At 55.0% G+C, this 27,945-nt stretch overlaps 10 protein-coding genes across 10 annotated transcripts; 3 read left to right on the top strand and 7 right to left on the bottom strand.

Moving 5' to 3' along the window:
- Window positions 1-47: 47 nt before the first annotated feature.
- On the bottom strand, window positions 48-3,518 carry QBC33DRAFT_467447 (uncharacterized protein). The gene is given in 8 exon segments (XM_060425159.1): window positions 48-174; window positions 247-1,061; window positions 1,135-1,224; window positions 1,281-2,512; window positions 2,524-2,897; window positions 2,954-3,241; window positions 3,303-3,404; window positions 3,467-3,518. The coding sequence occupies 8 exon segments, from the start codon at window positions 3,490-3,492 to the stop codon at window positions 132-134; spliced, it is 2,970 nt and encodes a 989-aa protein (XP_060286393.1). The 5' UTR covers window positions 3,493-3,518; the 3' UTR covers window positions 48-131.
- A 739-nt stretch (window positions 3,519-4,257) lies between these two features.
- QBC33DRAFT_512831 (ADP-ribosylglycohydrolase-domain-containing protein) lies at window positions 4,258-6,331 on the top strand (the record flags this gene model as incomplete). Its single annotated transcript, XM_060425937.1, has 4 exons — window positions 4,258-4,410; window positions 4,602-4,676; window positions 4,746-4,845; window positions 4,911-6,331. 4 exons carry the CDS (start codon window positions 4,258-4,260, stop codon window positions 6,329-6,331), a joined length of 1,749 nt encoding a protein of 582 aa, XP_060286392.1.
- An 89-nt stretch (window positions 6,332-6,420) lies between these two features.
- QBC33DRAFT_313487 (uncharacterized protein) lies at window positions 6,421-7,471 on the top strand. Its single transcript, XM_060423517.1, has 2 exons — window positions 6,421-7,058; window positions 7,126-7,471. Exons 1-2 carry the CDS (start codon window positions 6,509-6,511, stop codon window positions 7,320-7,322), a joined length of 747 nt encoding a protein of 248 aa, XP_060286391.1. The 5' UTR covers window positions 6,421-6,508; the 3' UTR covers window positions 7,323-7,471.
- Window positions 7,472-7,972: 501 nt separating this feature from the next.
- Window positions 7,973-8,767, bottom strand: QBC33DRAFT_576587 (uncharacterized protein; the record flags this gene model as incomplete). Its single annotated transcript, XM_060430920.1, has 1 exon — window positions 7,973-8,767. The coding sequence occupies one exon, from the start codon at window positions 8,765-8,767 to the stop codon at window positions 7,973-7,975; it is 795 nt and encodes a 264-aa protein (XP_060286390.1).
- Window positions 8,768-9,013: 246 nt separating this feature from the next.
- Window positions 9,014-11,830, bottom strand: QBC33DRAFT_603324 (uncharacterized protein). The gene is made up of 4 exons (XM_060432183.1): window positions 11,440-11,830; window positions 11,131-11,345; window positions 9,754-9,950; window positions 9,014-9,682 (listed from the first exon to the last, which is right to left on the bottom strand). Exons 1-4 carry the CDS (start codon window positions 11,590-11,592, stop codon window positions 9,219-9,221), a joined length of 1,029 nt encoding a protein of 342 aa, XP_060286389.1. The 5' UTR covers window positions 11,593-11,830; the 3' UTR covers window positions 9,014-9,218.
- A 1,011-nt stretch (window positions 11,831-12,841) lies between these two features.
- On the bottom strand, window positions 12,842-14,136 carry QBC33DRAFT_313452 (uncharacterized protein). The gene is made up of 4 exons (XM_060423516.1): window positions 13,842-14,136; window positions 13,679-13,743; window positions 13,167-13,618; window positions 12,842-12,863 (listed from the first exon to the last, which is right to left on the bottom strand). Exons 1-3 carry the CDS (start codon window positions 14,051-14,053, stop codon window positions 13,275-13,277), a joined length of 621 nt encoding a protein of 206 aa, XP_060286388.1. The 5' UTR covers window positions 14,054-14,136; the 3' UTR covers window positions 12,842-12,863; window positions 13,167-13,274.
- Window positions 14,137-15,804: 1,668 nt separating this feature from the next.
- On the bottom strand, window positions 15,805-16,882 carry QBC33DRAFT_313449 (uncharacterized protein). Its single transcript, XM_060423515.1, has 2 exons — window positions 16,498-16,882; window positions 15,805-16,414 (listed from the first exon to the last, which is right to left on the bottom strand). Exons 1-2 carry the CDS (start codon window positions 16,776-16,778, stop codon window positions 16,243-16,245), a joined length of 453 nt encoding a protein of 150 aa, XP_060286387.1. The 5' UTR covers window positions 16,779-16,882; the 3' UTR covers window positions 15,805-16,242.
- Window positions 16,883-20,198: 3,316 nt separating this feature from the next.
- On the bottom strand, window positions 20,199-21,887 carry QBC33DRAFT_567521 (uncharacterized protein). Its single transcript, XM_060430489.1, has 2 exons — window positions 21,144-21,887; window positions 20,199-21,009 (listed from the first exon to the last, which is right to left on the bottom strand). The coding sequence occupies exons 1-2, from the start codon at window positions 21,806-21,808 to the stop codon at window positions 20,556-20,558; spliced, it is 1,119 nt and encodes a 372-aa protein (XP_060286386.1). The 5' UTR covers window positions 21,809-21,887; the 3' UTR covers window positions 20,199-20,555.
- A 296-nt stretch (window positions 21,888-22,183) lies between these two features.
- QBC33DRAFT_609502 (dimethyl-sulfide monooxygenase) lies at window positions 22,184-24,522 on the bottom strand (the record flags this gene model as incomplete). Its single annotated transcript, XM_060432394.1, has 10 exons — window positions 22,184-22,578; window positions 22,702-22,917; window positions 22,949-23,114; window positions 23,155-23,267; window positions 23,325-23,373; window positions 23,576-23,720; window positions 23,783-23,845; window positions 23,903-23,923; window positions 24,003-24,072; window positions 24,493-24,522. 10 exons carry the CDS (start codon window positions 24,520-24,522, stop codon window positions 22,354-22,356), a joined length of 1,098 nt encoding a protein of 365 aa, XP_060286385.1. The 3' UTR covers window positions 22,184-22,353.
- Window positions 24,523-26,076: 1,554 nt separating this feature from the next.
- On the top strand, window positions 26,077-27,575 carry QBC33DRAFT_487187 (uncharacterized protein; the record flags this gene model as incomplete). The annotated part of the gene is made up of 4 exons (XM_060425422.1): window positions 26,077-26,354; window positions 26,448-26,649; window positions 26,716-26,780; window positions 26,847-27,575. The coding sequence occupies 4 exons, from the start codon at window positions 26,077-26,079 to the stop codon at window positions 27,394-27,396; spliced, it is 1,095 nt and encodes a 364-aa protein (XP_060286384.1). The 3' UTR covers window positions 27,397-27,575.
- Window positions 27,576-27,945: the final 370 nt, after the last annotated feature.

Here is a 27,945-nt window from a genome sequence, read left to right as displayed (position 1 = left end):
AGTGGGAAGCGGTAGCCTGGAATCTGAACACAGACATGAAGATCATAGCTTCACTTATTATTTCTATGTGTCTACCTAGTTTATTCGGCGTTCAGAAGAAGAATAGGGGGGGTATGTACTGCGCTATATAATTAAACGTCGAGTTTTACTTCTCCTACTAGCATCCGCACATTCCTTCAAGCTGTGGTTAGTTTTTTTTCTCTTCTTTTTATTTTTAAGCAACCGAGTCGCTCGGGGTATATTTACCTCAGCATTTTCTTCAACTCAAAGTTGAGGGTCGTTCTTAGGACTTCTAATGAGATAAAGGCAATAAACGCTGGATCCTGAGCATTATTTATGTTTAACAGCTTGAACTCGAGTCGCTGCAACTGCCGCGCCAGCGGAAATGGTTCTGATACAGATAGAAATGGCGGCAGAGGCTGAGCGTTTACCATGGCGGAGCCAAGGTGACAAAACAGTGATGTCGTGGAGTGCGATTGGAAGTCAGTCGACTCGAGTGCCGCGACGGCTAAGCCCGAGGTCCAGTCTTTTGCCTCCCCCGAAGCATTCTCGGTTTGTCGAGTTGCGGATGGCATGGTGCGTCCGATGTATGCCATCAGAGACATCAAGCTCAACGACTGCTGAATAGCCGACATCATGTTGCTGTAGATGCGGACCGGGAACTTGCCACCAAGCGGCGGCTCGTATGTTGCAAAACGACCGTGCATTCTCAGAGAATGGAGCGAAAGCAACCCCTCCTTGGTCAGCTTCTTCATCATCGCGCCCATATGAGCGTAGAGGTGAGCAGGGTCTTCGGGGTCTTCGGGCCTGCTATGCTGTCGGTCGATCCACAGCTCAATCGTCGCGTGCATAACGCTGTAAACCCTTGCTAGGTTGAAGAGGTTCTCTCCGACGAGTCGCGGGACCTTGGACTTGGCGGTGATGGGATAAGGGAAAATGACCCAGAAGAAAGAGATGACGCAGCCGGCGATCACGGCGAGAAGTTTGTAGGGGCCGAAGATGTAGATGGGGTAGTATGGTTGTCCGTTGGATTCGGCCCTGTCTCTCCCAAGCTTGCGCACCTGCCCACAAGTATCAGTCTCTCTTTCTATCCTCTGTATGGAGGGCTGGCCTGGCTTGACTAGAGATATATACCTGTAGTTCGTAGCCGATGATGACGTTCAGTGTGATGACAGCAATGATCGAAGGTCCAAAGTACTGGGGCTTTTTGACGTAGACGTAAGACTGCCAAGCGGTGAGTTTCTTTCCCACCCAACGTTGCCTTGCACTGATCGACTCACCCCGACCATATTCGCCAGGAACAGGAAGATGATAACCCCAGCGGTTCTTCCATCCACGATGTACCAGGCAATAAGGCTCAACGCAACGGAAAAGACGGTTGCCACGATGCGGGCCACAAAACCAAACATGGTTTGGCCGCTCGTCGGGCTCATTCCGATGACAATGACAATCATGGCCCATATACATCTCTGACGTATAAAGAACTCCTGCGTCTGATGCAGATAAGCCAAAATACCGACGCAGAATGATGCCACAGAGACACGCAGACCAAACATGCTCAAGTCCGAACCAATCAAGGCCGAAATACTGCGAAAACGGCCGCTCTCCCGTTCCCAGACATTGGACGGCACCAGGTGCTCCGGATCGGCCACTTTGATTCCCTGGGCCTCCTCGCGAGGCGGTGGGAAATCATGGATGACCGTGGCAGTTTCCCTTGAGTCTGACGAGGGAGAGAACCATCCCCAGGGGCTGAGTTTGTCGGGACGGATAAGTCGATAGCGTGCCATTGTCCCATCGGTAACCTTTCGGCGGGCAAACAATGCCAACGCAACGGTTGCATCGGCAACCATGTCCTGTAAGTAAAACAAGTACAGAGCAATAAAATACTGTTGCTGAATCCCCAAGTTGCTTTCGTGCACGCAAGAGTCGCCTTCAGACCCCTCGGCATGCAAGATTGCGTTGTGTGGGAGGGAAATCTCATCGAGGAATTGCTTTCGAGAAGACGAAGACACATGTTTCAAGCTCCGCTCAAACTCGTCAACAAAATTGATGCTCTCGGGATCTAGACTTATTAGCTTCCCATCTTGGTCAAGAATATCCAATTGGTGTTCCTGTTTGCAAACCTGGCTCCGGCTCACAAGCTCAAGCCGTACCAAGAAGTATTGTAGGCCGATGGTTATGAGATTGCTTATCTCGGAGAGCCACGTAGGCAAGCTACCCGCAACATAGTCGATTCCGCCTTGTTTCATACTAGCCTGAAAGTTCCCGGGCTCGTGTGTCCGGAAGGAGTCGGTCTGGACGAGGTTGTCGAGCATATCCGGAAGAAGCACCATCCCGGAGAGCGGTCGAAGGAGGTTTCGTAGAAGGTCCGAGATTTCCTCCAGGTCCGAGGCAGCTAGTTTGCCGCAAGCCACCTCCATTTTAGAGTAGTGCAGACCGCCCTGGATCTTGGCATCCAAGGTGTTTAAGGCGTTGATCGCCGCGCTCAGTTTATCACGAGCCAGGGCAGCTACTGACGAAGACGTGTCGTCTGCTGCGTATCTGCAACCTCGGCGTCCGAGTCCGGGCTAGAAGGGGCTGCCGGTGAAGTCCCGTTCGGGAAGCTTCGCAAGAATTCTGGCAGCGAAGCGAGGACAGCCTGTGTCTGCTCGGTATAGCTTCGAATATCCTCAAAGACATGCCCCCGGCAGGTCCTGGGGAGGATGAGCAATGATATTCCAGTGGCAATGGCGAAGCCTAGAAGTAGGGTCTTCAGGAGCCGTGAGATGAAGTTGAGGCCCTCAGAAACGTCCTCAAAAGTGCCGGACCGAGTAAGGGTAACGACAGAGAAGATGGAAAACGCGACCATGGGGTCCTGTAGTTCCGTGGGCCGCCATGCTCGAAATCCATTCGCAACCCTTTTTTCACCAGTCATCAGTAGCGAACCACATAAACAGATGGTGAAGCAACACACCAGATCATGACAATGAGCCAAATCGCAGACACAACGCAAGCGTCACTGTTGTAATCGCTGAGTCCGCCGTGTCCAGAACTGTCGGATCCGCGACTCTGTTTGCGTGCCTTGACCGCTGTGTAGCTGGCGAGACAGCATAGCGAAGCGGCAATGCAAGTGGCCAAGAGATTAAAGAACATGATTCTTAAGAACTTGGCACGTGGTAGAAGACACTGTGACGAAACAGCCGTGATGGTGGCGAGATAGCCCACTGTCGAAGTCATGTTGGCCACGGCACTGGTTTGAGATCTGCGAACGGTCAGAAAAGTCTTAATTTCGGGCATGACTGAGTGGGTTCCCTAGATCTAACATTGCAATGACCACTACCGGCGGAAGTGAACACTTCATCATCTGGAGGAGGGACTCCCGATCCATGTCCAGCATGGACCACCACGTTATTGGGTTAATCCACCTGAGAGTGAGGCATTAGCAACAGGATCCGATCTCGTCTAATTGGTCCAGCGAAATACGCACTTCTTCAATCTTGATGTTTCATGCATTTTGATGAGATTGGCATAGAGATTCGTTAAATAATGAACTTTTTTCTCTTGTCTTTTTTTGTACGCCGTTGTGACGTAATTGGTTTTCGCAGGCCGGTAAACACGTCGGTAATCACCGAGTTAGGTTTTCAGTCGACGCTTGGGGCCAGGGCGGAGGTATCCGCTTTCCCTCTCAGCCCCGTAAAGAGCTATCTACGTTATCCCTCGATACTCACCAGTACACGAGGGAAGGCCAGACTTCAGCGATCTTGGCGAGTCTCAATTACAGTAAACGTCCGTTGAGACATTATAAGATTCAGGCAGCCCACAGAAAGACCTTTGAGTGGAGCTTGAAAGACCTAACGGGGTCAATGAAGCGTACCGGCTCGCTTCGTCGATTTCTTTCAGGGGATGACGGACTCTTCTGGGTCTCTGAAAAGCCTGGCAAATCAACACTCATAAAGTTTGGGAATGGAATATTGCAGTCGGGGCCCGCCTGAAAGAGCTTCATAATGCTGGCCATGCAAATGCTGTCGCTTCCGCAGCACACTGAATCCTACTAGTGAGCCTAGGAGCTCATGCTGAGACCACCCGCAATAACCGCGCGCATATCGGACCAAGTCGTGATAAATGGCTATCTCCAATTCGAGATCTGGCGCACCTGTCATGACCGGTTCCGTTTCTTGCGCGTGGGACATGCCTGGGACAGCAGATCCTGGTGAGACTGTTTGTGCGCGACCTCTCCGTGATCCCTAAAACCGAACCGGCGTTCAAGAAGGCTCAAAGATGGTTCTCGTCGGCACTTCCAACGTGTGCCCGGAGCAGCTTCGGATATGCGCTTTATCCATGGACAAGAAACGGGAAATAACTGCGCCTCCCAAGCGAGACAGCGAGGGAATGGGGACGCAGTTTGCTTCGGGGCGGGAGCCGGTGGTGGTGGTGAGGGAGTCACTTGAGGGGACAGGTGACTGGCAAATGGATGCCTACCTAGGGCTTCTGAATTTCAGGTGTACGATTACTGGATTCCTCTCCGTCATAATGTTATGAAGAGAAATCCAATAATCGCAAATCGGTTGACTCCTGAGAATTCTTGATCCATTTCGGTATATCATCCTGGACGACCTCACTAGATCGACCTGGTCAGTCTGGGAAATCTCGTGCTCTCCAGCACGGTTGTGAATGCTTCCAAGACTTATACGATGTTGGTCGGTGGTGGGTGGCTGCCAAGTGCCTAAATTGGGACAGCTGAAAGAAAACGTTACTGCGCTAACTAGGTAAGACCTAGCGCAGGGGCAGTGCTAGGCAGTGACAAGTTCAGCCTATTATTCTCAGCTGCTTGGCTCAGTAGGCCTTCGGGATTCGCGACAGGGATATGTATGTACGAACGGCTGATAGTTCAGCCATCATGTCAAGACAACTCCATGTAGTACAAGGTCCAGATAATTCCCCTGCTCACTATCACTTTGAGACAAACACGCAAAGATACGGGAAACTCCAAAAACCAAAAAAAAACATGGCATCTACACAACCCGCGCTCTTCGCGAGCATCCCCACGGCTTCACAGTGGGACCTCGCCCGCGCCACAATCCACGACCGCATCTGCGGCACTCTGGTCGGTTCCGCCCTAGGGGACGCGATTGGCCTATACACAGAATTCCTGTCCAAGAAGGCATCCGAGGCGGGCTACCCAACCCGGAAATTCACGCTCTGGCCCTCAGCCGAGGCCACGGCCTTTGTGCGCGACTTCCACCGCAGCCCGCACGAGACGGGCGATTGGACCGACGACACGGACCACGCGCTGCTGATCCTGCTGTCGTATCTGCACGCCGACGGGCAGGAGTTGGACCCGCTGGACTTTGCGCGCCGCCTGCGGACATGGGTGGACATGGGTCTGCGGGCGCTGGACACGGTGCCGCTCGGGCTCGGGCGGACCGTGGGCACCATCGTCAGGAAGGCCGTCTACCTCGATGGCCCGGAGGCGGTTGCGCGGGACGTGTGGGTGCGGAACCGTCGCGACCTCGCGCCAAACGGGAGCCTGATGCGCACGCACCCGCTGGGCCTCATGTGTCTGGCCAAGTCCCTGGAGGAGACATTCGAGGTCGCCGCGAGCTATTCCGTGGTTACGCACGTGGACCCGCGGTGCGTCGTGGCGTGCGCGGTGGGGACGGCGCTGGTCCGGGGCCTTGTCCGCGGTGAGGTGTCTGAGGAGAAGCACATCGATGGGATGGTCGACGACGGGTTCCAATGGTACCAAAAGTGGAGGAGCGTGAAGGAGGAGGGGGACGAAAGCTGGAAAGAGGACCCCGCCTTGGATCGCGCAGAACTCGACCGGCATGCCCAGGCGGAGTGCCTCGCAGACCTACAACTGGACGAGGCTGCGAAGATCGGCTACGTGTACAAGACCTTCGGTTCGGGCACCTTGCTGCTCCGGTTGGCCATGAGAGAGATGGCCAGAGACGGTGCAGACGTGGGCACGCCGCTGGAGATCTTTGAGCGGCTCATCACCGATCTGATCATGGAAGGTGGCGATGCTGACACCAATGCCTGTTTTGCCGGCGCATTGCTCGGGGCATTCCTTGGCTACAAAGCCCTGCCTCCTCACTGGAGGGACGGACTACGGCACGGAAAATGGCTGATTGGGAAAGCAGAGGCGCTGAGCAAGGTTCTGCGGGTCAAGGAGGGGGCTTACAGCGGTGCTGAGGATCGAGACACGCACCCAGATGGCGGCAGAGGGTTTCTGACGAAAGATCAGATGGATGGACAATTTATGCGGCTGCAAGCCCGAATGGTAGAGAAGGACAAGGAGTACCAGCGGCAGCAAGGTGCCAAGTCGAAGAAGAAGATACTAGGATTATTTTGAGAACTGAGAGGGATAACAATCTGCTGGCCTGAGTCTGAGTGGTCTGTGCACACATGTTGGTGATTCCATTCAAGCAAAAAACACCGATACCTGCCCCGCTTGCCTCCTCATCCTGCATTTGCAACGATTCGCAACGTCAAACGCCGGAGCATTGAACATGCGAAATTCTCTGCAACGATGACTGATATGTCGGAAACGTATTTCGACCCCGATGGGGATCTTCGTCTTGAAGTCGGCCCGGACAAGGCTAACTGTGTGGTCTGCTCACGAACCCTGTCTCGGGCGTCCGCCGTCTGGAAGAAAATGCTCAACGGGCCGTTCCTGGAATCGAGGCCGAGAGATGGGGAATGGATTGTTGAATTACCCGAAGATGACTACAAGGCACTTACTCTGGTGCTCAACATCCTCCACTTTCGTTTCGATAGAATTCCCGATCCCACTACGCTTACGGTTGACGAGCTTTTCAACCTTACAATACTGACGGATAAATACGATCTCGCTCATCTATTGCGGCCTTGGGTCCGACCTTTGTCTGGGTCTCTGCTCTCACAAGACCATGATTTACGACTCCTATGGATTGCATGGGAGTTGGGGCATATGCGGCTCTTCCGGGACATCGCAGAACGTGTGCTGTCTTCCGCGTTTCTTGATCAAACGGGCTCGCTGTGTTACCAGACTGCAGGGCCCCTGAAGTCGTATGATTATATCAATGCCCTCGGGATTCTTGGTGAGAGGAAACCCTCCTGACGGCCATAAGTGTTGCCTTCTGGTTATGCACTAACAAACAATGCCAGACGGCATCGAAAAGACTCGAGCAACACGCACCGCGGACATGGTGGAATGCCTACGAGTACTCTATCAGAGATTTATCGACGGCAACCCTGGAGCTTCAGGAATTTGCAAGCACGCCAAAAGACTGGGTCAAGTCAGAGCAAGTGACAATAATGCTAATACAAATGGAAATCCACGACACATACATAGAGGCGCGTAACAGCAGACTCTGCGAGACGTATCTCTTCGGCACATTCGTGCGAGCGCTGTCCAGAGAGGGACTGCTTCCCCTCGTCGTATCTGGCCATGAATACCGGGACAGCGTGGCAAACCTGCGTTACAAGATACATAAGGTGCGGGAGGGGGTTTCGGCATATTCAAAGGTCCTAGGGAATGGCTTGGGAGACCACGTGACCTGCAACCCAGTTTCAGAAGTCTGGCAGCAGTGTCACCTAGCCTTCTTTCCCATCACTGAGCAACACAAGAGTCACCTCAATCATCAGGCGAAGAAAACTGGTTTAGAAGCAGCCATAATCTAAGGTGCAGCGTGCGATCTTAGAGAAGAAGAGGAGGTTCAGCGTGAATTCGACATCCTTCGCCGGCACATACGATTCAAGGGAGCAGGGCTGCGTAACTGGAAAGGACCCGCACAAAGGGGCAAAGGTGGTTGTTGCTGGGCTTCGCGGCTGGAATCTTGTAGCTAGGGCCGGGGCAAAGCCGGAGGACAAGCTCGTGATCAGGGATGACTGTCTCATCAGTGTGGGAGGCGGGTAACGATGGATGGAGCCTCCAGCAGCCTTGGAGGGCATATCCGCTGGGTATTGGGATTGAATTTGGCTATCGAGTGAACATGGATCGAAATACTCGACACTATGGAGCAGCCGGGCCTACAGTGCTTCCCTGCGTTCGCATAAAGATGTTGGACGGCCTATCGCGGTTCGCAAACTCTGCGTCGACAACATACTCGATCTCGGGCCCCTCCTGCCGGAAGCCCATCTTCTCGTAGACGCGCCTCCCCATGGTCGACGCCTCGGTGATGGCCTCGAGCCCGCCGCGCCGCCGCGCCTCGTCGAGCCCCCACTGCACCAGCCGCCTCGCGATGCCCCTCCCCTGGAAGGCCGGGTCGACGGCGGCCAGGTCCAGCACCATGGCCGCCGCCGGCGACGCCGAGGCCTTCTCCTTGACGACCTCGATGCGGCGCGCGTGCAGGGCCCCGTCGAGCTGGCAGAGGTATCGCTGCTCGGCCGCGTCGCCCGGGTAGAGGGCCTCGAGGTCGAGGGACTCGCGCAGGTCCTCGGCCGGCCTGTCGCCGTGGCCGGCAACCGCCGAGGCCTGCACCCAGATGGCGAGGCCGACGATGGCGCGGCGGCCCCCGGCGGCCGGCACTGTGGCCTTGAGGAAGACGGTGTTGGCGTCGCCGTTGCGGTCCCGAGTCACGGCGCGCCACCGGTCCGCCATGCGCGCCGCGCAGGCGGCCTTGCCCTCGGCCGTGTCCCACCCGGGGTTCATGGCTATCCAGATACCGTCGCGCGTCTGCCGGCCGAAGGCCTCGCACACGCAGTCGAACCCCGCCACGACGTCCTCGGCGCTGTCGATGACCTCGATGCGCAGGTCGGAATCATCCCTCTTCGGCGTCCCCTGAGGCGGAATTGCGGGCGCTGTCATGACTGCGGCAGGCGGATGTGGTGAGGCGGTTTATGGCGTTGAACGGGGAATGGTGGGAGGTTTGTCAAGAGCCTTGATGAGGCGGGGTTGGAGACACAACGGCTTGCCATCCGGACCGTGACCTGAAAATTTCCTGTTCCAGTGGGGAGCACCCGTGAAATTAGTGTCTTGGGAGTTGGAGACGTTGATGCCCAGCTCCACCTATTGGCCGTAAATATTACGTACAATATACCTCCAGGTGGAATTTATCCAGCAAGGTAGATTTGATGTTGATTCCATGCTAATATTCTCGCAGGAGCGAGATACTCTTCGTCCTCGAAATCCCCCAATCTGCTACGCTAGTGGTCTTATTAGCACTGTCCAATTGCTACCCCGTATTAACCTACCCACTAGTTATCCAGGCATTTCCGGTGGCATGTTCGCCTCCCCGAGCTCGTGGCGTCGTCCTAACCTATGAGAGCCGGGGGGCTTCACCCCCTGCTGATCCAGCTCCGCGGGACCCTGTTCCGAAATGCGGCCCCGACATATCAACCCCCGCGTATGAACCTCCCGCGGCCGCCTTCCGGGCCTTCCTCCTCCGCCAGACCCAGAACCCAATCCCGCCAGCAAGCGCAATGACACCGAGGGCGACGCCAACCCCGATCCCCGCCGCTGCACCGCCGCTCAGGCCGCCGCTGCTGCTGCTGCTGCTCGGCGACGCCGACGAGGTGTTCGTTGCTGTTGATGTTGTGAATGGCTCGGTCAAGCCGATGATGGTCTGGCTGTGCTGGCCGTCGACGAGGACGAAGGGAGTGCCGTTGGCGCCCTGGCCCGCGACCGTTCCGGGCCGGGGGTTGAAGTAGCAGGGTGTCGAGGAAGTGAAGCTGAGGAGGACGAGCGTGGAGCCGTTGTAGGGCGCCGACGGGGTGGTTCTGACTGGGGGCGGGGCGGGACTGTTTAGACGTGGACCGAAGGTTGGCATGGCAGGGGCATGAGTCGGGACTTACTGAAGCGGTTGCCGCCGTCGCAGAAGGTGTAGAGATGTGGATGAGGGAAGTCTCTCAGGTATGTCACGTTAATGGTATCGAGGTAATAGAATGTTTGACCCTCCGTTGGAAACAAGAAGGTCACGCCGTGTTTGTCGTCAGCAGCCGCCAACGGCTGGCTACAGAGAAGAACGACGACGAGGGCGGCCGACAAGAGCCTAGACCAGGCATGTCTGAAATGATTACCAGTACCAACGGGAGCTGATTTTGTAATTGAGACGACTGATGTGAAATTGATTCAGAAAACTCGAGGGTAGTGTACTTGTAGTACATACTTTTGGCCTCCGTCTTTTAACTACCTAGCTGCAGCTGCAGCTCATGAATCGAGCTGTGGGGGGAAAGGAAAACATAGACATGTCCCAAAGCTGCTAAACGTCCATGCAGGATGCAGACCGACGAAGTACCCCGATATGCTTACTGCGGATTTGGACGGAGTTCGGATCGTTGTTCATTGGGAAGCCACCTGAGGCTAGCACCTTGGTTTCCAGGGACAGTGTGGTAGCTAATCCGTACCTATGTTGCCTAACAGGCGCTAGCATAAGCCTGTAATTGGCCAATATCGACACAACCGACCGCCACTGCCTGCCCTGCCCAACCGCGACTTCGAATTTGAGGGGTATAGCAAGGGCCAGATCCAGGTTGGCATCAGTTCCATCGCGCATCATCAAAGGACTAACCCGAGCGACGTACCGTTCACTCGGCCTCGACTTGGTGCGGACGCAAGCGCTGGAACATCTGGGAGCTCTGCAGCATCTGGGAGCTCGGGGTCGCTTGGACACTCTGCAACGCAGGTCAGCCAGGGTCTACCCCAGCAAACCCCAGAAAGGCGGCCTGGAGCTGAGATAGATGGTCGAAAACCGGGTTGGCGGGCTGCGATGAAGCAGAGCGTTGGGGGGGTTGCAGATGCCGCAAACCGTGCACTTTACTATCCGACTAGAGAAGGGGTGAGGAACTCGGCAGCAGGAGAGGGTTCTTCCGACCACATGCGGGAGCTGGCACGTCTCTACAGAGCGTACTGTAAACTGACTACGCAAGATGACGGGAAGCGGAAAACTGGACGGTGAAGACTCTTGCTTTGTACGCTCCCTATAGAATGGGTCTGTCTGCCAAGCGCATTGTATCACATTACCATGAAGCACACCTGTAGCTATTTGTGTAATAGCCCATGGAGGATACATAGAAGCGAAACCCATCGCACCCATCAACACAACCGTACCCTCCCATAACAGACAACTTCCCGTCTCCTCCCCCCGTCCTAACAACCCCTTAAAACCCCGAAGATCCCCCCTCCCCTCTTCTCAAGCGCAAGACGTCTTGCTGCACACAATAGGGTTATACCACGGCGTCTCGTCCTTGCAGGTGCAGTGGCAGATGTTATTGCCGTCGCAGTGCGAGTTGCAGTACCCGATGCCGAAGCAGTGCGTGAAGCACGCCAGGCCCTGCGTCACGCCGTCGATGTTGCACGTCACCCGCTTCTCCAGCGGCTCGGGGGTCCGCCCGCGGACGGCCGCAGGCGTGCTGTCCCGCTTCTCCTCCGGGTGGCTCAGCTGGACCTGGTAGGGGGGGAAGCGCCGTTAATTAGCACAAGGGGGGGGGGGGGGGGGGGGGGGGAAAGAAAGGGGGGCAGGGGTGGGGACAGGGACATACCTCGGGGGCATCGTCGATGTGGCCCTCATGGCAGGTGATCTGGCCGCTGCCGCCACCGTTGCAGGTGATGTTGCGCGATGGGACGTACCAGGACACTTGAGCCTGGGCAGCGAGGAGGAGGGTGGAAAGGACTGCGAAGGAGAAGAGCATCATGGATAATAGGGGGTGCAAACGGTGTGACTTGATGTTGGATGTTGTTTGATCTGGTTTGGTCTGTGGTTGTATGAAAGTGATTCTTGTCGTTTTCGATGTCGATGGTGTCGAGAAGAGATGTCCTCATGAGGGAGAACCAGTACCCCTTTATACTTTCTGAGACCACATGCTGCTCCAACATACTCTCCCAGAGATGTCTATTTTGAGGAGTCAAACAAACAGGCAGTGGGTAGCATCGCCATCCTCTCGCCGCATCGCTTGATGCTAGCGAGCCTCTAGCCTAGAGGAGAGGGAATGATCATGACATGCCTATGATGCTTCGTCACGAGGATTTCTCCGTGGAGACGGTGGAATTGGGATCCGGTCTTACAACGTTTGCTGCCCAGTGCCATTGAAGCCATCATGAAGTCTCTCGCTCATGATTACAGAAATAGAACCGCGTAGCGAAAATAGCCACCAATATCTTAGCCAAAGTAATGGCCGGCCAGCTAGGCGTACCACCTTGGATATGATCGACTGAGAAAAGGGATGCACTGCCTCTCACCAACACTTTTTTAGTTTCAAGGGCATGTTCAACGTCCATTCGCATCAACCCGAGAGAAGTCAACGAGGAAGGTTGCCCACATCTCAAGTATAGCCACTCAAGGCTGCGAGCTGGCAACCCACATCTGCCAGTCAGGACCACAAAGCAGAGCAATCTGTAGCCTTGAACTTCGAGACGGGAAGAATAAGCATTCTAGTGTGTGTAGTGCGGAATTACCCCGAGACTAGTTGGTTGTAGATCTGGGCAGGCCCCAAGATTCGCTTCCGGATCGGTTAAGCAAACTCGATGATCGCCAGAGGGCTGAATGTCCGACATCTAATCATAGGAATTCCTGCCGAGGATCGGCTATCGGTGGCAGTCTTCTACGTCATTTCCCCCGCGCACCGAAACATCAATCCGGGCGAAGCCATCGCCACGTTCCACCCATGCCCGCTGCCCCGTTCAACTGTCAGACTCATCAGACTCACAGTTCGGTTAGGCGCGCGGATCTTGTCTGGGCGTCAGGTGAGCCGGGTGACGGCTCTGGGATGTCTCATTGGATCATTATCCAATCGATCAGACCGAATGAATGGCTAGTCTATGACAACTCCATGGCCATGCGATAATTCATCTATGAATAGATGTAGGTACAATACAAGAAGCAGGAAATCATTTTATTATGTATACATCCGAGTAGGAACGACAAACGGAAATCCTCATTCCTCGGTTGCTTTTTTTATCGCCCTAGCTGTCGATCATTCCCGTTTAGATCAGCATTCGGCGTGCGCCTTGTTCTTCAAGCTAATAAGATGCTTATGCTAGAAGCACCTAGGGCCAAATGGCCTCGCGCCAGACCAACGAGAGTAGGAGGAGCGGTACAAAGAGCATCCTGGAACGTCTGGAGGCGATCGACAGAGCCTCTACAAGTGGTTGTGTCTTCCTGTGTTCGATATTCGGCGGGTTTGAATGGCAATGAGGACTTGAGAAGAGCACATGGGCTAGGCGAGACAAGAGCACACAGGTTGGGAGGCCGTGTCAAGAATGGACGTACCTAATGAATGGTATGTAATTGAGAAGTGGTATATCTGGCAAGCTATGAATGCCACAGCGAGGGTTATCCCACCATTTGGGTGGTGATCATCTATCACCACAGTCCTGCTCATGCGGGGCAGGAAACCGGGCAGGAAACCGGGTAGCCAGGTTCGCCGGCGAGCCGAAGGTTCAGATTGCCGAGAGCCGTCGACAAGGGGGTGCTTAACCGGGTTGCCGAGCATGGCAGAATGGGCTCGTTGCACCACCGCTGATGAGCGGTGTAATCAAGGCAAGATATTCTGAAGCGGCAAGTTCCACGACCACGATTCGCCTTGGCTGGTTCCGCGTTGTACAACGTGGGGTGGACGGTACGGCACTGTTCCAAACTGGTGTCTTTGTCCCCATTTGGTGGGATCCCCTCACTTTCCCCCACGGAGGAGGGCAGTTGAACAGGCGTCATCCCAGCAGGCCCTGGATTCTTATGTTAGAACCGGCGTAAACGTACTCGGGCGGATGATGCAATGGGCGTGCCTGGCTTAATGTCCGGGAAGATCCGAGGCACGCCCTCTGGTGCTCTAACCTCGTCGGGGTCCCAGCTACCGACTTGTAAGCCAAGCCGCCATTGATGTTGTAACCATTGATCATTCTCCATCGCTTGCAACGCGGAAGGTATAGTGACGTCAGTGGCGCTGACTTTGAGGCAAAACCGTGTTGGTGGGTGCCGCCGACCGGCCATGAAGCAGCGACACTGCCGAGAATGACGGAGCTCGGTGGCCAAACGGGAAGGGGCGATTCCCGGCTAGTGTTTTTGTATTTCATATGGGTGCGTGGGTGCTCCCGATGGAAGAAGGTTGGACTGTCCCATGTTGGTGGTAGGCTCCACCGAGACAAAAATGAGTGCGTCATCCCACTAGACTCCCGCTTTGGTCAGGTGCGCTGGTGACGAATTTCGCGCTTTTTACGCATGAGTACGCGATAGAAATTTGGGGCTAGCGTATATTTGAGACAAATGCAGGAAGGGGCTCTCCCGCATGTGGGATTCTGGCAGGCGTGTGTTTGGTAGGCTCAAAGTTTCAGGTTAGGTTGTTTGGAGCAAACCTAGGGCACCAAATACCTAGGTAGATGCGAGACAGCGTTTCGGGGATGGGGGGCGGACCGATGACGGTGTGCCCCCGACCAATTCGGTTTCCGGTTGCATGTCGCCGCAACAAAACATGATTGCGATCAATCACCTCAAAGGCGACGTTGTATGATTCAACGGAATGTGCCATATCCGTGAAAAAAAGCAAAGACGACCCCGTTCCGATCAAGCGATCAAGGGTCTGCGTCCCACCCCCAACCTTTGAATTGTCAGGTCCTATCCCAACCCTGAACCCCACCAGCCTGCATCTCCCGCGCCAAGCCGCCGTCTCACAACCGGTCCCGACGAGCCATCCACGCAAATAGGGCCCCATCCGTTAGCCCCGGCGAATTGCCGTGCTGGGGAGGGAAAGCCAGCTGACCTCGAAGCGCCGATCGGTCAGGAGACAAAGACAAATTTGAGCTTCCGGGACGACGTGGCAGCAGCCAGCCCAGAAATCCCACCCCGGCCACCAAGCGCAACGCGCAGTTGCCGTCGCCCACTACCCTGGCCGCGAGGTTGTTAACATGGCCATGTCCAGGCTCGTCCTCTTGGCGCGAGAAGCCAACTCCACCAGCGTAATCAACCTAACGTAGTCGCCCCTTATCGGTGAGTTCTTGAACACGAGGGGAGGTGCCAGATGCTTCGACTCTTGACCTGCCCAGAGGTTTTAAGTGATCAGGGTTATAAGCGCGTTCGTGTTCGGTCGATTGGAGGCGTCTCTCATCAGACAAGCGTCGTGTTCGACCATCCCTTCTCGCGAGCCCCTGTAAGGCTGGAAAGGGGGTCACGAAGGTCGGAGTATTGCAAGCAATTAACTCCATGCTCGAATGCGGCTGAGCTTTCGAGATCAGCGAGCAGCCCCAGAGGCCCGAGGAACCTCCCGATTGTGACCAAATTACCAAGCGAGAGCCGTATCCGCAACTCTCAGCATGACAATATCCCCGCGGATTACTAGTCTCGGGTGTCGGGTGGCTCATGGCAACTTGGAATCCCGAGCATCTCCAGGAAACATCACGGCTGATCGCTACACGGTGGGATCGCAGAAAAGGGGGGCAGTGGAGGAACCGCCTTATTTGTCGGCTCTGGGTCTCGGCCATCTGCAAGCAGCACTCGGCGGCTCAACCGTCTTCACGAGGTCAGGGGGAGCTATGGGGCAGTGGCGGCCCCTCAGTCTCACTGCTGCTGCTGGCAAATGTGCTTCGAGTGGCCGGTATGAAGAGAACAGTGAAGAGCGATTGGGCGCACAAACAAGAGGCAGCCTGGTGACTTGAAAGTTGTAACAGATGCCCAATTGCCGTGGGGAATAATAATAGTTGCCTATTTACACAAGGTAAACTGTAAAATGGTAATGCCATGTCAGCCTCCCGCAAAACGCCAGTCCATGCAGTCGTTCAGCACAGAGGGCTGTTCTTCGTAGCCGCCAGGTACGCCAATCAGAGTGGCAAATCATCGTCGTAAAAGAGTTGTGTCGTTCGGAAACAACTGTATTGGGGGCCTGTTATCGAGGGTTTCTGCCAACCTATTTGGCAAAATAACGGGCTTCCCTGGATCCGATTCGCCACTGTGGTAGGCCATCTCGACAAATGGCACCCTTCACTTTTCCCAGCCTTCTCCTTCCATCCTCCTCCCAGTCAACAACCCTATTAAGTCGACTCTGTATATATCATTCCATGTGGAATGCACGGCGAGGGCACATGTTAATGCCGACGTAGGACCATCCGGGATCTCGACATAGCTCGATTGTCTGGAGCATCCAGCACGGCACGAGATTGGCAGATCGGTGGTAAGGATCCGTTCGGTTGGTGGCCGTCTCGCTGCTTGATGACGTCGTTCGCTTCCGGTACGTACAGCCGAGCCAACGGGTGGTGGTACAGCCTGTATTCTTTGGGAGGCGCAATGTCATCTGGGCGTCGTCTCGCCAACACCCACACCTTAGGCGCATCCCCTCATGCCATCGCACGGGAAAGGGGCCTCACTTCTTGCTCTTGCTGCTGCTAGACGCTGTGATCTTGCTGGTGGCCATGAGGTCGCCAATGTACTTCTGAAGGAACTTGTTGTTGTTGTCCAGCTTATCATGTTCCTCCTTGACGGCCTCTATCCTGTGGAATATTGTTAAGAGAGACTCTTGGAGCGCTTTTGCATGTCTGTGATGATTGTCAGCCCCCTGAACAGAGGTAGACCACGGCGTGTCTAGCCAAGGTGTGGCAAAGGAGAATTGCAAGCGCACCTCTTCAGCTCATTTCTAGCCTCCTTCCCCAAGGCCTCGATGTCTTCGGTCGTCCTTCGGGGGCTCATGGAGCGGACGTCGTCGGGGTCGAGCTCGGTCTCGACGGGTCCGACCGCCGAGGAGTCTCTAGGGACGATAATGGTGCCGCTGCTTTTCCGCGTCGGCAAGGGCGGTCGGATGGGAACAGGTGCGTGGATGGAGGATTGTTGGTCGTCAGAAGAGGTCGATGATGAGTGCAGCCGCTCAATAGACGGTTCCTCTGGAGGGTGTGTGTCTCCCATATTATTATCGCAAAGATGTATTAAGAATGTCGAGGTGGAGGTGGAGGCGTGGGTTGGTTGACGATGCGATCATTCGGGTCAAGGAGCGTCAAGGGAAGAAGCGGAGCTGCACTATTATTAAGAACCCCAAGGCTGGGCAGGAAATAAACTGCGTGTAATCCGACTCCTCCAGCTCTCCCGCCTTATTGTCGTCACCATTCCTCGATGTCTAGGCGGAGGGCTGGAGAGGGCTGAAAAGCGCTTGGAGGGGACGATGACGAGCAATTCTCGGGAGGGGCGAAAGGAGGTGCGGGTTGGGGAGGTGCGAGGGAGAGAAAGGGTTGAAGAAACAACAAAAGTGCCACGAGGTGCGAAGGGACTGGAAGTGATAGGAGGGCAGTGGACTCGAGTTGTGGGTCGTGGGTTTGCAGCTGGTCGCTAGCGTGTGAACCATCCACAATGGGCATGGAAGGGGGCGTTCTGTGTTGCTGCTGTTCAGCTAGTACTAGAGGATCCACACCAAATTCCAAATATTGCCTGAATTGCCTAGTTCCACGTGACGACTCCACAAAGTAAGGTCGCTGGCAGGTTTGGGTCCGTTTGAGGCAAAGAACCAGGCTTATCCGTACTAGGTAGTTCAAGCACAGTGTTCTTCGTGGAGTCAAATAAGAAATTAAAAAAGAAAAAAAAACAAGACTTCCCTCATGTGGGAGAGGGTGTTGCACAGGAATTGCTGGCGTTGTACTCTTATAAGTGTAAGGCCTTGTTTGAAGACGGCCTCAAATGAGAAGCGGCGATGCTGATCGGTGAACGTTTTTCGGTGAGCAGCATGCCGTTCCAGGATCCTGTCCCTGCCAAGTCCGGAAGATATCACGTGCCAGCTGTCGGAGCCTCAGGGCATAATTCATTTCCGGTCCTGCCCCATAAAGTCTAGTGCACCATGTCCCGAATTCTGACAGTGACGCCACTGCCACACCCTGCTTGTTTTTTTTCAGGGTTCCTGTATGTTCATCATGATGCAACCACCGAAAATCCTAACGTCCAGTCCCGTCCCGCTCTCCAGCGTTTGGAGTCCCGGCTCTCTAAAGAAACAGCGGCAAAACAATGGTCCTCCTTGGGTACCTAGTAATAGGGCCATCCTCAATTAAGGGAAACAGGAGCGAGGACGAGTGCCCCACGCCAATTTAGTGCAGAACTTAGGTTTCCCCGTCCCACCCAAGAAACGGTGCGGTGCCACGCTACCCGACCTGAGGAAACTGAGGACCCTGACAGTGACAACCAACCCTAGTCCATTTAAGGTTGCCGCTTCTGAACTGCATTTTCAGATATGGATGTTATTAGGGGTATGTTCGAAATATCGAATATCGCCCGTCGCAAAACAGGTCTTCATAGACATTCTGGATTAATGCCGGTCGGCAGTCAGACCTTTCTTGCGCTGGCGCATCCCAGGCCTGCCAAGCACCCCCCCTTATGTCATGATCGTCCTCAAAGGAGTCGGCAAGGTACTGTGTATTCCGTATGTATAACTTGGTCAATGCGTTCCATGTCAACTCCCATGCCGTGAAGGAAGATCTTCTACTGTTTGTTGAACAACTCCGATCACGAAACATCTCCCTGCTGCCACAAACCCCAAGCCCTGTCGTTTTCTGTATCGATCATTCGGCTCTCGCCCGTTGGTAGCGGATCTCGGGTTGGACCCAAGAATATCTCTCCATTGGATATTGGTTCACCGAGATTTACTGACGACGGGGCGTTATCAAAACTGAGGTAGCAAACTGCCCCCCTGAGCCCATTTGCCTTGTTTTCTTTCGTGCTAGCGGCCGCAATTAGCGCGGCGCGGATCAGAGGCCCAAAATGTGCCAGTCACAACCGAGCAAACCTAAGCATCTAAGTGTGATCAGCGTTTACCTGGACTCGGACCCAGAAGTGGGAAGCAAGTTGGTTGTGTCGAGAGCCGAGAGCCTCAAGTTTTCCACTTTGTTGGTTCCCTTTTTTTTCATTAGTAAAACCAAAGGAAAATAAGAGTTTCAAGTCTCTTCTTTCGGGGTCTCCACCCTACACTAGGATATCCCCATCTTAATCTTGAAAGTCGAGCCAACGCTAGACATTTTAGTCTTGGGCAGCAATTTGCGTGTGCTACTGAAGTTGAAAGTTTGCAATGGGAGGGAGGGTGGGTAGCCTGAAATGCACTGTGCAGATCACCCTTCAAGCGCCGACTTATCCGACCAAATGTCGCGACCCCTCACACAGTGCCGTCACCTGGCAAATTGCCCACATTGACGACCCACGATCTCCGCGGCACTTTGCAGGGTAGAATGTCGATCAATGGCTTCTCTGGCAAGGAAAAGGTTTACATCTTGTACGTGCCCCTGGTTCTCTAACGTCAGAGATCTGCACTTAACAACGGCTGGTAAATGCCTCGCGTGTAAGACGCGCCGACACACACACACATACCCCTTCAGTCTGGTGGTGGATTGTATTTGGAAAAGTATTTAGAACAATGGGGTGTTCTGTACCGAAACAGCGGCGCCCAAAAAAAGAGACATATCGCCCACATGATCTCAAGGGTCTTGCTTAAATTGAAATGCGTACGCCCGTACACTAGACCCGTCTACCAATAGGCACCGTCCCGATGGCTTTGAGTGGCTTTCGAATCTTGGTAACCACTCTCAAAGCAGAAAAATGACGAAGCAAACAATTTTTCCCCCGTTAGGCGTAGTCCTCCCACCCAGTCGGTTATCGGATCCCTGTCCGACCCACATTCAACAATCTCGCGTCACCGACCATCATCAGCGCGCGGCGAGGAAAACCGGCCGTCACCCAAACCAAGCATTTTGACAAGCAACTACGGATACGTACCTACGCGTAAATGCGAACATATATTGCTGATCCTCTGCAGCCTCAGGTACATCGTGGATTACGAATTCCCCCGCCCGCGCGCGTTCGAGTGGGAACCAAGGCAGGTACCCAGACATAAGAGCGTTCCTCTTTGTCCACGTAGTCAGGGCATGCACCAACCAGTACATGCATAACCATACCGTATCTGCGTAGCGTACCGACACCTGGATCGTGATAGCATTGCCGTGAGGAGGGGGAAGCATCTGGTAGACAGACATTTGACGCACATTGGATGTCGACTCAAACATCGGCATGCAGTTGCCCACTCGCAACATGCAGATACAAGTCTCGGCTGTCTTCCAGGAGAGCTCCGGCCCGAACACGGCAGTGCGAATCCAGACCAGTGCCGATGAGAGCGCCCGGGTCGGCTTCCTGCAACGTGTCTGTTCCCCGCGGAGATGCACGGGCGGCCCTCGGCTAGCGGCCGCAACGAGGGGCTCTCCCGTTGCCGGTCCGCGGGAAGTCCAGCCACCGTCGGGGGGTGTAGATAGTTCAAGTAAACAGCCGCGGGCTGGAAACACAACAGACCCGGGGCTGAGACCCCAATTGCGGACCATGAGAAGCCAGCCCCTTGCGGTCACCCAACATTGGGGCAAGATGTTGGGAGCCCCTCGGCGTCACAGTCAAGACGACGCCAACATTGACATTGGGAGATTCAGTAGTGTATTTATTGTATTGTATACGAATGCACGCCTGGCTGCAAACGCAGAGCGCACCCATTATTGAAGTAGAGTTGCAGAACACACTGTGTCGGAGTATCAATTGGAAAGCAAATGAGGCGAGTGGTGTATCTTAGCGCACGAAAAGGAAAGCCGAATTATCAACGAAAAGGAAGCCATCCACGCGCGTATCCCCCTCTCCTCTCCCTCCAGAGCCCAGCCGCCGTGGTTGTAGAGGCAATCACTCCAGCTCAGGCTGCTTCCCCAGCACGTCCAGCGCATCGCCCTTCCCGCCGTACGCCCCGGGCAGCTTCTCGCCGAGCCCGGCGACCTTGGTCTTGCCGCCGCCAAACTCCTTGGCGAGACCGGCGCCGCTGGACATTGGGTGGAACTTGCGGGCCGTCTTGGCGGCGACGAAGAGCTTGATGAGGGCGTACATGAAGCCCATGATGGCGGGCACGTTGACGAAGAACTTCTCCTTGAGCAGCTCCGGGTAGCCCTGCGCGAACACGCGGATCGTCTCCGTGCTGGCCGCCTTGACGACCGGCGACTGCCGCAGGAAGCTGATGGACTTGTAGTCGTGCACCTGGAAGATCTTGTACGGGTCGTGCTCGGCCGTGATTGGCTTGGTCGCGGTCGAGAGCGGGAGCTCGGCCAGGGCGAGCTCCATGAGGGCGACGCGCCATTCGATGAATCTGGAATTGGGAGACGGCGAGTTAGTTGCTGTGATAGGTCTGCACAAGATGGTCGAAGGGAGTATGGGAGAACGAAGAAGGGGGGACTGGGGGGACGGGGGGATGGGGGAATGGAGGGAAGCAAATAGGCTTACTCTTCGAGATTGCCAAATGTCTCGTCGATCGACTTGACACCACCGTAGATGTTCCAGGTGAAGACCTCCTTGTTCTCGGGATCAGTAGCGTCGCTGGCATCGCCGACATAGCTGGTCACGTATCCCAGCCCTTCAAACTTGGCCTTGCTGAAGGTCTTCTTCACCAGGTCCAACGGTTTCGTCTTGGCGCGCCATTCCAGCGTCTTGATCAGCTGATCCTTGGCCTTGACAAGGTCTCCATCATTGGCATTGAGATACTTCTGGAGGATGATCTGGGTCGGGATGTGGGTGCTGGGATCGGCAAGCGTCACGCCCCAGATCTCTGGATGGCCGTTCGACTTGGCCGCATCCCACAGCTCGGCGATCGGGGTTTGTTTGGGGGTGCTCGCGTCTTCCTTGGAATCTTGCTTGGGGGCCTCCTCGGGGGCCTCCTTGACGGCTTCCACGGGAGCGACCTGGGCAGCTTCCACGGGAGCAATCTCGGCAGCTTCCTGAGTTTCAGTAGCTTCCTGGGGAGCGTTCTCAGCGGCCTCCTTGGGGGCCTCCTTCGGAGCTTCCTCTGGCTCGGTGGCGGCAGCTGGCTCGGTAGCTATTTCAGTGGGCTTCTCAGCTTCTGGCGCGCTGGCCGCCACAGCTTCGGGTTTTTGGACTTCTTCGCCGGCCATTGTGGATTGATGGCGTGATTATTTTTGATGTTTCTGATTTGGATTCTCAGTTGACTTTTGGATAAGAGCTGCGTTATCGGAAACGCGCTCTGTGACAGAGGGAAGCTCCCGGTGGGTCCGGAGTTCGGATCTATCCGTGCACGTGCAGGATTCTGCCTTGACAGGGGCGGCTTGGGGAGGATCTGATAAGCATTTCAAGGCACGGATCCGTAGATAGGGGTAAGTTTTCTTACTTTGCCATAACCGCTACCTAGGTTAGATAAACATGTTCGCATTATCTTTGGCAGGAATTGACTACCTAGGTATTTGACTTGGCCATGTTACTTGTACATACCTATTGTGGCGGTTTCACTGTCTGGGGGCATCCTTTTTTGTCCTTTGCAACTTTTTTTTGCCCTATCTGTGTTGATATGATAATGTGATTCTCGGCTTCTAGTCCAGTACATTACCATGGGAGCCGCGGAATCTCCCTCATGCTGTTAACGGACAAGCTTAATTGGGGAAGTCTGTTTGCCAGTCTCTGCGTGGTTTTTCCCATCCCCTAATTACTCTGGGATATGATGCTCGCTTGCAGGCACACCTGCGGCCCATCTGTATTTGGCCGCGACATGCTCGTCGGGCGGATATTTCTGTCCTGCCACGCCATAGAAATTCTCCCTGTAAGTCCCTCCCAGAACCGCATAATCCGTCCAGAACAGACCTCTCCGCTGAAGTTCGGGAATCAGCAAGTCAATAATATCCTTGAAGGACTGCGGGAAGAGGGCATAGGCCTAGGAAAGTTAACTAACTCAGCTCCTCGTTGCCACGGTCAGCATGCGACGGTAAACAAACGAAATTGAAGCCGACAATATCTGCCTCCCGAACCCAAGCCTCCAGGCCGTCCGCTACCTGACCGCGCTGCTCTCCACCTCCCTCAGCTCCTCATCGTCCCCGTACTGATCCAAGTCGATGCCCCTCCACCTACCAAAGTGCGCCAGCGCCCCCTCAAGCGACGCATACCTCCTAAGCTCCTCCAGCTTTGCCGGCGCCCCCTCCTCCGTGTTGCCGAGCACAGGCGTAACCAGCGCAAGCACGCCGACAGTGCGCGCTGGCGCCCCCCTCCCAAAGTCCTTCCGGACGGCCCGCCTGCATCTCCGCGACACCCGCAGCGCAGAGGGCTGGCCAGGGGCGTGCCGCGGACACGAAGACGGCCTCGGCGTGCTGGGCGGCGAAGATGGCGGCCCGGCCGCGACGTGCAGGCCTGCAGGAGGAGGAGCGGCGTGAGCTGCGCGGGTGCACGGTGTGCGGGCCCGGGACGGCGAAGAACCTGCCCCCGTCGTCGATCGGGCGGACCAGGTCTGGGGAACGTGTAGATGCCGCGGGCACGGTCGAGCTGGACGGCGTCGTCGCGCCAGGGGGAGTTGAGGGGCTTGTACATTACCTTGATGTACTCTTCTGCTTGGGCGTAGCGGTCGTCGTGCTGGTGCGGTCAGCTGGGGCTCTCCTTCATGGTCGGTAAGCTCCGGGGCTGACTTACGGCAGGTTGTTCCGTGTGCCCTAGGTTGCGTGCTGCTGAGTCCAGATAACTTGTAACGATCTAGGTAGTCCTCTGGTGAGTGTTTGCATTGGCGGAAAGGGGTAAAGCCGTCCTACATCCCACGCTATTCTTTCCCCCAGCAAGTCAGCTCATGACTGGCTCAGATATTGATGCCAATGGACTGAGGTTCTTACCGTCCATTGGTAAGGTGATCCACGGTAGACAATCGTCGGGCAAGATGGTATGGCTACTCGTACGTGGTTGAGATGGTGGCTCCGATCCCAATGCTTTTTGTTGCTGCAGCCATGGCTGGTACCGTAACGAGTGGCTCCAACACGGGCCACTGAGCGCCTGAAGCGACTGCCGGATCGAGAGACTTGTAGACATCGTATCCACCTATGTTTTCCTGATGAGTATCTGCACCATTTCCCCCCCCTTTTGGACGGAGATGGGCTCACCCAGCACATCGGCAATGAATATCCCGTGAAACTTTGCATCTTCGAGCAGCTTGGCGAGTTCAACTCAGTGGTTTATGTCGTCGAACTTCTAGGACTGGTCGTCTGGATGCCGCCACAAACCCGGCGATTGGTGGCCACTGCCTGTTAGTAGATCCCGGTTGGTTAGCCTACTCAGATATCCTCCCCCTGAATCTCTGTCGTCGAATACACAGCCGCTTACACATCTCGACGAACGCATTTAGAATCAGCTTCTCCTTTGGGCACGGTTGCCTCGATATGTGGCGCCATAGCTGTAACTGCTTGGTTAATCCGCTGAAACGACCCGAGGACTGTTCGCTGAGCGAATGAGGACGAAGGTCGACGCGGTCACCAATCCTTATCGTACCCCCATGAGGTCAAGAAGGCGTATGCGTTGCGGCACGGGGACCTCCGGAGATGATGGTCGGCGAGGATGCCCGGATTGTGCAATTGCGTGATTGTGGTGTGGATTGTGCATACCCCGCGCCCTTCTCTTTCCCATCCCCCCAAGGGCTCAACGGGAACGCGCGCACCAGATTCTCAGGGTCCTCTCGCGAAACCCAGATTACGGCCCATAATCAGTCTCGTTCTCCCAGTTCTTGCGACTGGCCCAAGTCGTGAGCTTGCACAACGTCAATAATAGCTCCGTTTGTGTCTGCATTCAAAGGATAATCAAGAACAGGAAGACACACCTCCTCGAGAGGACTGTGTATCCCCATCATTTTTACGGGGGCCAGTACAGGATCATGGCTTGTGCGTCCTGTGCCAACCCAACCCAGTTTCCTGGCTCCGTACATGTATCTTTCGCCCCTGTTGCCTCTGAAGCGGGTGCAGCTCGGGGTATCGCATGCCTGAGGAAATCAATTATATGGAAGATGCATATGGCTGTTGTTGGGGCGAGAGTGGTTGTGTCTTCGTGCGGCAGTCTTGAACCAATAGCTTGGGTTCTGGAATGCACAATCCCAGTAAATTATATGCTACCTATATTAGGAAAACCAAATGGTCGGGTTCCATATCGTAGTTGCGCGGGGGGATTCACATGGGATCCCAGTCTGAGAGTCCGTCGTTGATTGTCTTCAGGACCCTGATAGGACTGATGTCCCCAGCGTTCCCGTTACGGCGGCGACCAAGGGCTGCGTGGAGTCAAGAGGACGTGATTGCACGGGAACTTGGTAATATTGCGCGACTTGGTAGTGGTAGCATTGCCGAAATCTCAACTCTGTGTAGCAAGTGGCCGCGCCATCTACCGTCGCGGGGGAGGGCCAAAGTTCTGCATCTATTCCAGAGAGACCTGTGTAGAAGCTCCAGGCCCCTGATCATCCGAGACACGAGTATCTTGCCAAGCGGTTAGTTGTGCCATTCGATGAGGACGGGGCCACAAAGTGGTCGAGTCACTGTGAATTATTAGCTCGACAGGGAGGAGCTTGGGGCGGACGCGTGAGCTCCTGGCAACCTGTGCTCATTGATGAAGAACGAAGCCATCATTATCCATTATCCTAGGATAGGCAGTTAATTAGTCACGCGACTCAAGCGTGGCTAACGTTACGGGATGGTGGTTCAGGTCTTGGGTCACGCCACCGCAATTTTGAATCCATCATGGAGAGCATGAAGGAGGATCACGAAATAATAAGGGGGGAAATCGCAATCCACCAAATCAAGGGCGAGGGCCCGCGGAGAAACGTCGAGAGCCCGAAAATATTCAGAGACGTTCCCTATGTTTGTTTTTTCTTGGTTCTTTTTCCCCTTCTTTTTCTAGTCCTTTCTTTCAAGGGTTTTCAAGCCCCAGGGTAACGAAGATCCATGGAGTCGACCGCAATGCTAGCAAGCTCTCAAGGCCGTGTTGAAGCCGCTGAGAGTCAAAAAATTACAGTGGGCGTTATAGCGCCTCTGCTCCCCACACTGCCATGGTAAGCTGAAGTTCAGCTTCAGGGGTAGTCCCAATCCTGTTATATAACGTCCCTTGCAGAAGGGCCACTCACGTCCCTTCTCTGCGCGTCATTGTGCTTCCCCACGCCCCCCACGCGGGTTTCTCCTTGGGGCTTGCAGACCACCCATGCCCACGGGACAACCACCCCCAAATAGGTGAGAGCACGCAATCCACCACCAAATTTGTGCGATCGCATTGTGGCAGGAATTCTTGTCAACCTGATATATACTGCTGCGACGTTTCCAAGCCTTGTCAGCAATGGCACTTCGGCCGCGGAGCGGAAGGCCAGCCGCCACGCGCCGACGACGACAACGACGACGAGAACGACTGTCACCACGCAACAACAATCATGTTGCACCTCCGGGGAGAGGCATCGCTCACGGCCGAGCAGCTAAAGGTGCTGCAAGTTGTCACGCGCACTTCTTCCTCGCTCTCGGCCCTGGGCGTCATCACCATCATCACCACCTTTTGCTTGTCGCGGCACTTTCGCAACCCCATGCATCGCCTCATCTTCATCAATGCCTTCTACAACGCTCTCGACGTGACCTGCACCATGATATCTACCAGCGGGCCGAAGGCGGGTAATTCTTCAGCCTTGTGCCAATTCCAGGCTTTCCTCAATCAAATGTATATGCTGCACAAACGTCCAGAGCTGGCAAACTTCACCCCCCAGCCCACTCCAGCCCAAGACTAGCCGCCACTAACAGAGGAGCCTTGCAGGTTTCCGGTCGCAGACGTACTCTGGACCCTCTTCATGGCTATCGACGTCTTCCTCATTGTCTTCCGTTGCTACGATACCGAAGCGTTGAAGAGGCTCGAGTGGAAATACATGGCTGTAATCACGACAGTTACATTCATCCCTGCCTTCACGTTCCTCTTCATCCACACCGTCGATAAGGGTCCGATGTATGGCAGTGTGACGGTGGGTGGCCTGATTCCAATTTGCCACTGGCACGCCATAATAGGCTAACAAACGGCTCTTTAACAGCTGTGGTGTGCAATCGCTCCCAAATGGGTGCTCTTCCGAATCATTTGCTACTATGTTCCCATATGGTACGTCCCGCCTCGCCCGGAACTGCCCGTCCGCCACGCTAACGCCACTTCCTCCCTCGTCTCTAGGTCGATGGTTCTCATCACCATGGTGCTGTATTGTCTCGTCGGCATAGAGATCGTCAGGCGGAGACGAGCCCTCCAGTCCCTCACCAGCAACTCTGTTGCCATGGATGACACCGTCCTGCCCGCGACCGATGCCTCTTATGCCAGTTCCAGCAACACCGTGGCCATGACTGTCGAGTTTGATGTTTATTCACAACGCGGGCAGATGTCTACATCACATTCTGGAAACGAATCGTTACTTACCACCTCCAAATGCTCTGTTTCGACTCCACGCCACCCCAACACCCCCAGACGGTCGTCTCTGTCGTTCAGACAGTACATTCTCATGCCGCTCTTCTTTTTTCTTGCGATGCTGTCAGTCTGGGTAGCGCCAACAACCAATCGCGTTGCCTCTTTCGTTGATCCTCACTTTTCGTCATTTCCACTGTTACTTGCCGTCGGCACGACGGGCTCTCTGCGGGGTTTCTGGAACGGGCTTGTCTTCATCACCATTGGCATGAAGTCTTGGAAGAGGCGCAAGGACTTGGAGGAGGGTGCACTACGCCACGTATGAAGAGAGCCCGTGTGGTAGGATGCACGTGAAGAGCGAGCTGCCCGAGTTACCACAGCTGGGGCGGCGGGAAAACTTGTTCCAGGGGTAGACAACACCAGGGAAGGATTGAGTATCGGCTGGGCATCGCGGGGCTATTGGTGGTGACGGCGCCGGTTGCGTGGATCGGGTCCTCGGTCGAGGGAAAGCCGAACGGCCAGTGAGAGCTGCCCATGCGAATGGGGAATGGCGCCATACCGGTGATTGGCAGTGCCACCATCACTCGGCAGAGGGGTCCGCCGTTCAGTAAGCATGGACTCTCTTTCCAAGTGGTATAGTACGAGGCATAGTCCTTAATAACTCTCCTGCGGCCAAGTTAGATGGCATGCTACTCGAGATCTTTGAAGCAGCGATGCTGTCGGATCAATATATCAATCGGATAATTATAACAAACATATCGACACTAATATGACCCATGGTACAACGACTCAGCATCGGAATGCCCATCTGCTTCGTCCAACATGGACGCGAGCAAGCCCAAGTACATGACCTTCTGCCTTGTCGCCTTCGATG

Source organism: Phialemonium atrogriseum (assembly GCF_030411735.1).
Source record: "Phialemonium atrogriseum strain 8032-3 unplaced genomic scaffold QBC33scaffold_5, whole genome shotgun sequence".
NCBI classification, from domain to species: domain Eukaryota; kingdom Fungi; phylum Ascomycota; class Sordariomycetes; order Cephalothecales; family Cephalothecaceae; genus Phialemonium; species Phialemonium atrogriseum.
Note: the sequence above shows the minus strand (reverse complement) of the source record. Positions and strands in the feature narration are given on the sequence as shown.

Bases quoted from the DNA above. Each gene is read 5' to 3' on its own strand.
- QBC33DRAFT_567521 (XM_060430489.1), bottom strand. From the start codon at position 21,808: ATGGCCGGCGAAGAAGTCCAAAAACCCGAAGCTGTGGCGGCCAGCGCG. The intron at 21,010-21,143 runs GTAAGCCTATTT...TCCCAATTCCAG, and splicing joins ACATTTGGCAATCTCGAAGA to ATTCATCGAATGGCGCGTCG.
- QBC33DRAFT_313487 (XM_060423517.1), top strand. From the start codon at position 6,509: ATGACTGATATGTCGGAAACGTATTTCGACCCCGATGGGGATCTTCGT. The intron at 7,059-7,125 runs GTGAGAGGAAAC...AAACAATGCCAG, and splicing joins CAATGCCCTCGGGATTCTTG to ACGGCATCGAAAAGACTCGA.
- QBC33DRAFT_313449 (XM_060423515.1), bottom strand. From the start codon at position 16,778: ATGGGAGACACACACCCTCCAGAGGAACCGTCTATTGAGCGGCTGCAC. The intron at 16,415-16,497 runs GTGCGCTTGCAA...CAATCATCACAG, and splicing joins GCTAGAAATGAGCTGAAGAG to ACATGCAAAAGCGCTCCAAG.
- QBC33DRAFT_603324 (XM_060432183.1), bottom strand. From the start codon at position 11,592: ATGATGCTCTTCTCCTTCGCAGTCCTTTCCACCCTCCTCCTCGCTGCC. The intron at 9,951-11,130 runs GTATAACCCTAT...TGCCTGGTCTAG, and splicing joins TGCAAGGACGAGACGCCGTG to GCTCTTGTCGGCCGCCCTCG. The intron at 9,683-9,753 runs GTAAGTCCCGAC...CCCCGCCCCCAG, and splicing joins CGACGGCGGCAACCGCTTCA to TCAGAACCACCCCGTCGGCG.
- QBC33DRAFT_467447 (XM_060425159.1), bottom strand. From the start codon at position 3,492: ATGCATGAAACATCAAGATTGAAGAA. The intron at 2,898-2,953 runs GTGTGTTGCTTC...TGGTGAAAAAAG, and splicing joins TGGCTCATTGTCATGATCTG to GGTTGCGAATGGATTTCGAG. The intron at 1,062-1,134 runs GTATATATCTCT...ACTTGTGGGCAG, and splicing joins TCATCGGCTACGAACTACAG to GTGCGCAAGCTTGGGAGAGA.
- QBC33DRAFT_313452 (XM_060423516.1), bottom strand. From the start codon at position 14,053: ATGACGCACTCATTTTTGTCTCGGTGGAGCCTACCACCAACATGGGAC. The intron at 13,744-13,841 runs GTCAGCGCCACT...ACAAGTCGGTAG, and splicing joins CAACACGGTTTTGCCTCAAA to CTGGGACCCCGACGAGGTTA. The intron at 13,619-13,678 runs GCACGCCCATTG...ATAAGAATCCAG, and splicing joins CTTCCCGGACATTAAGCCAG to GGCCTGCTGGGATGACGCCT.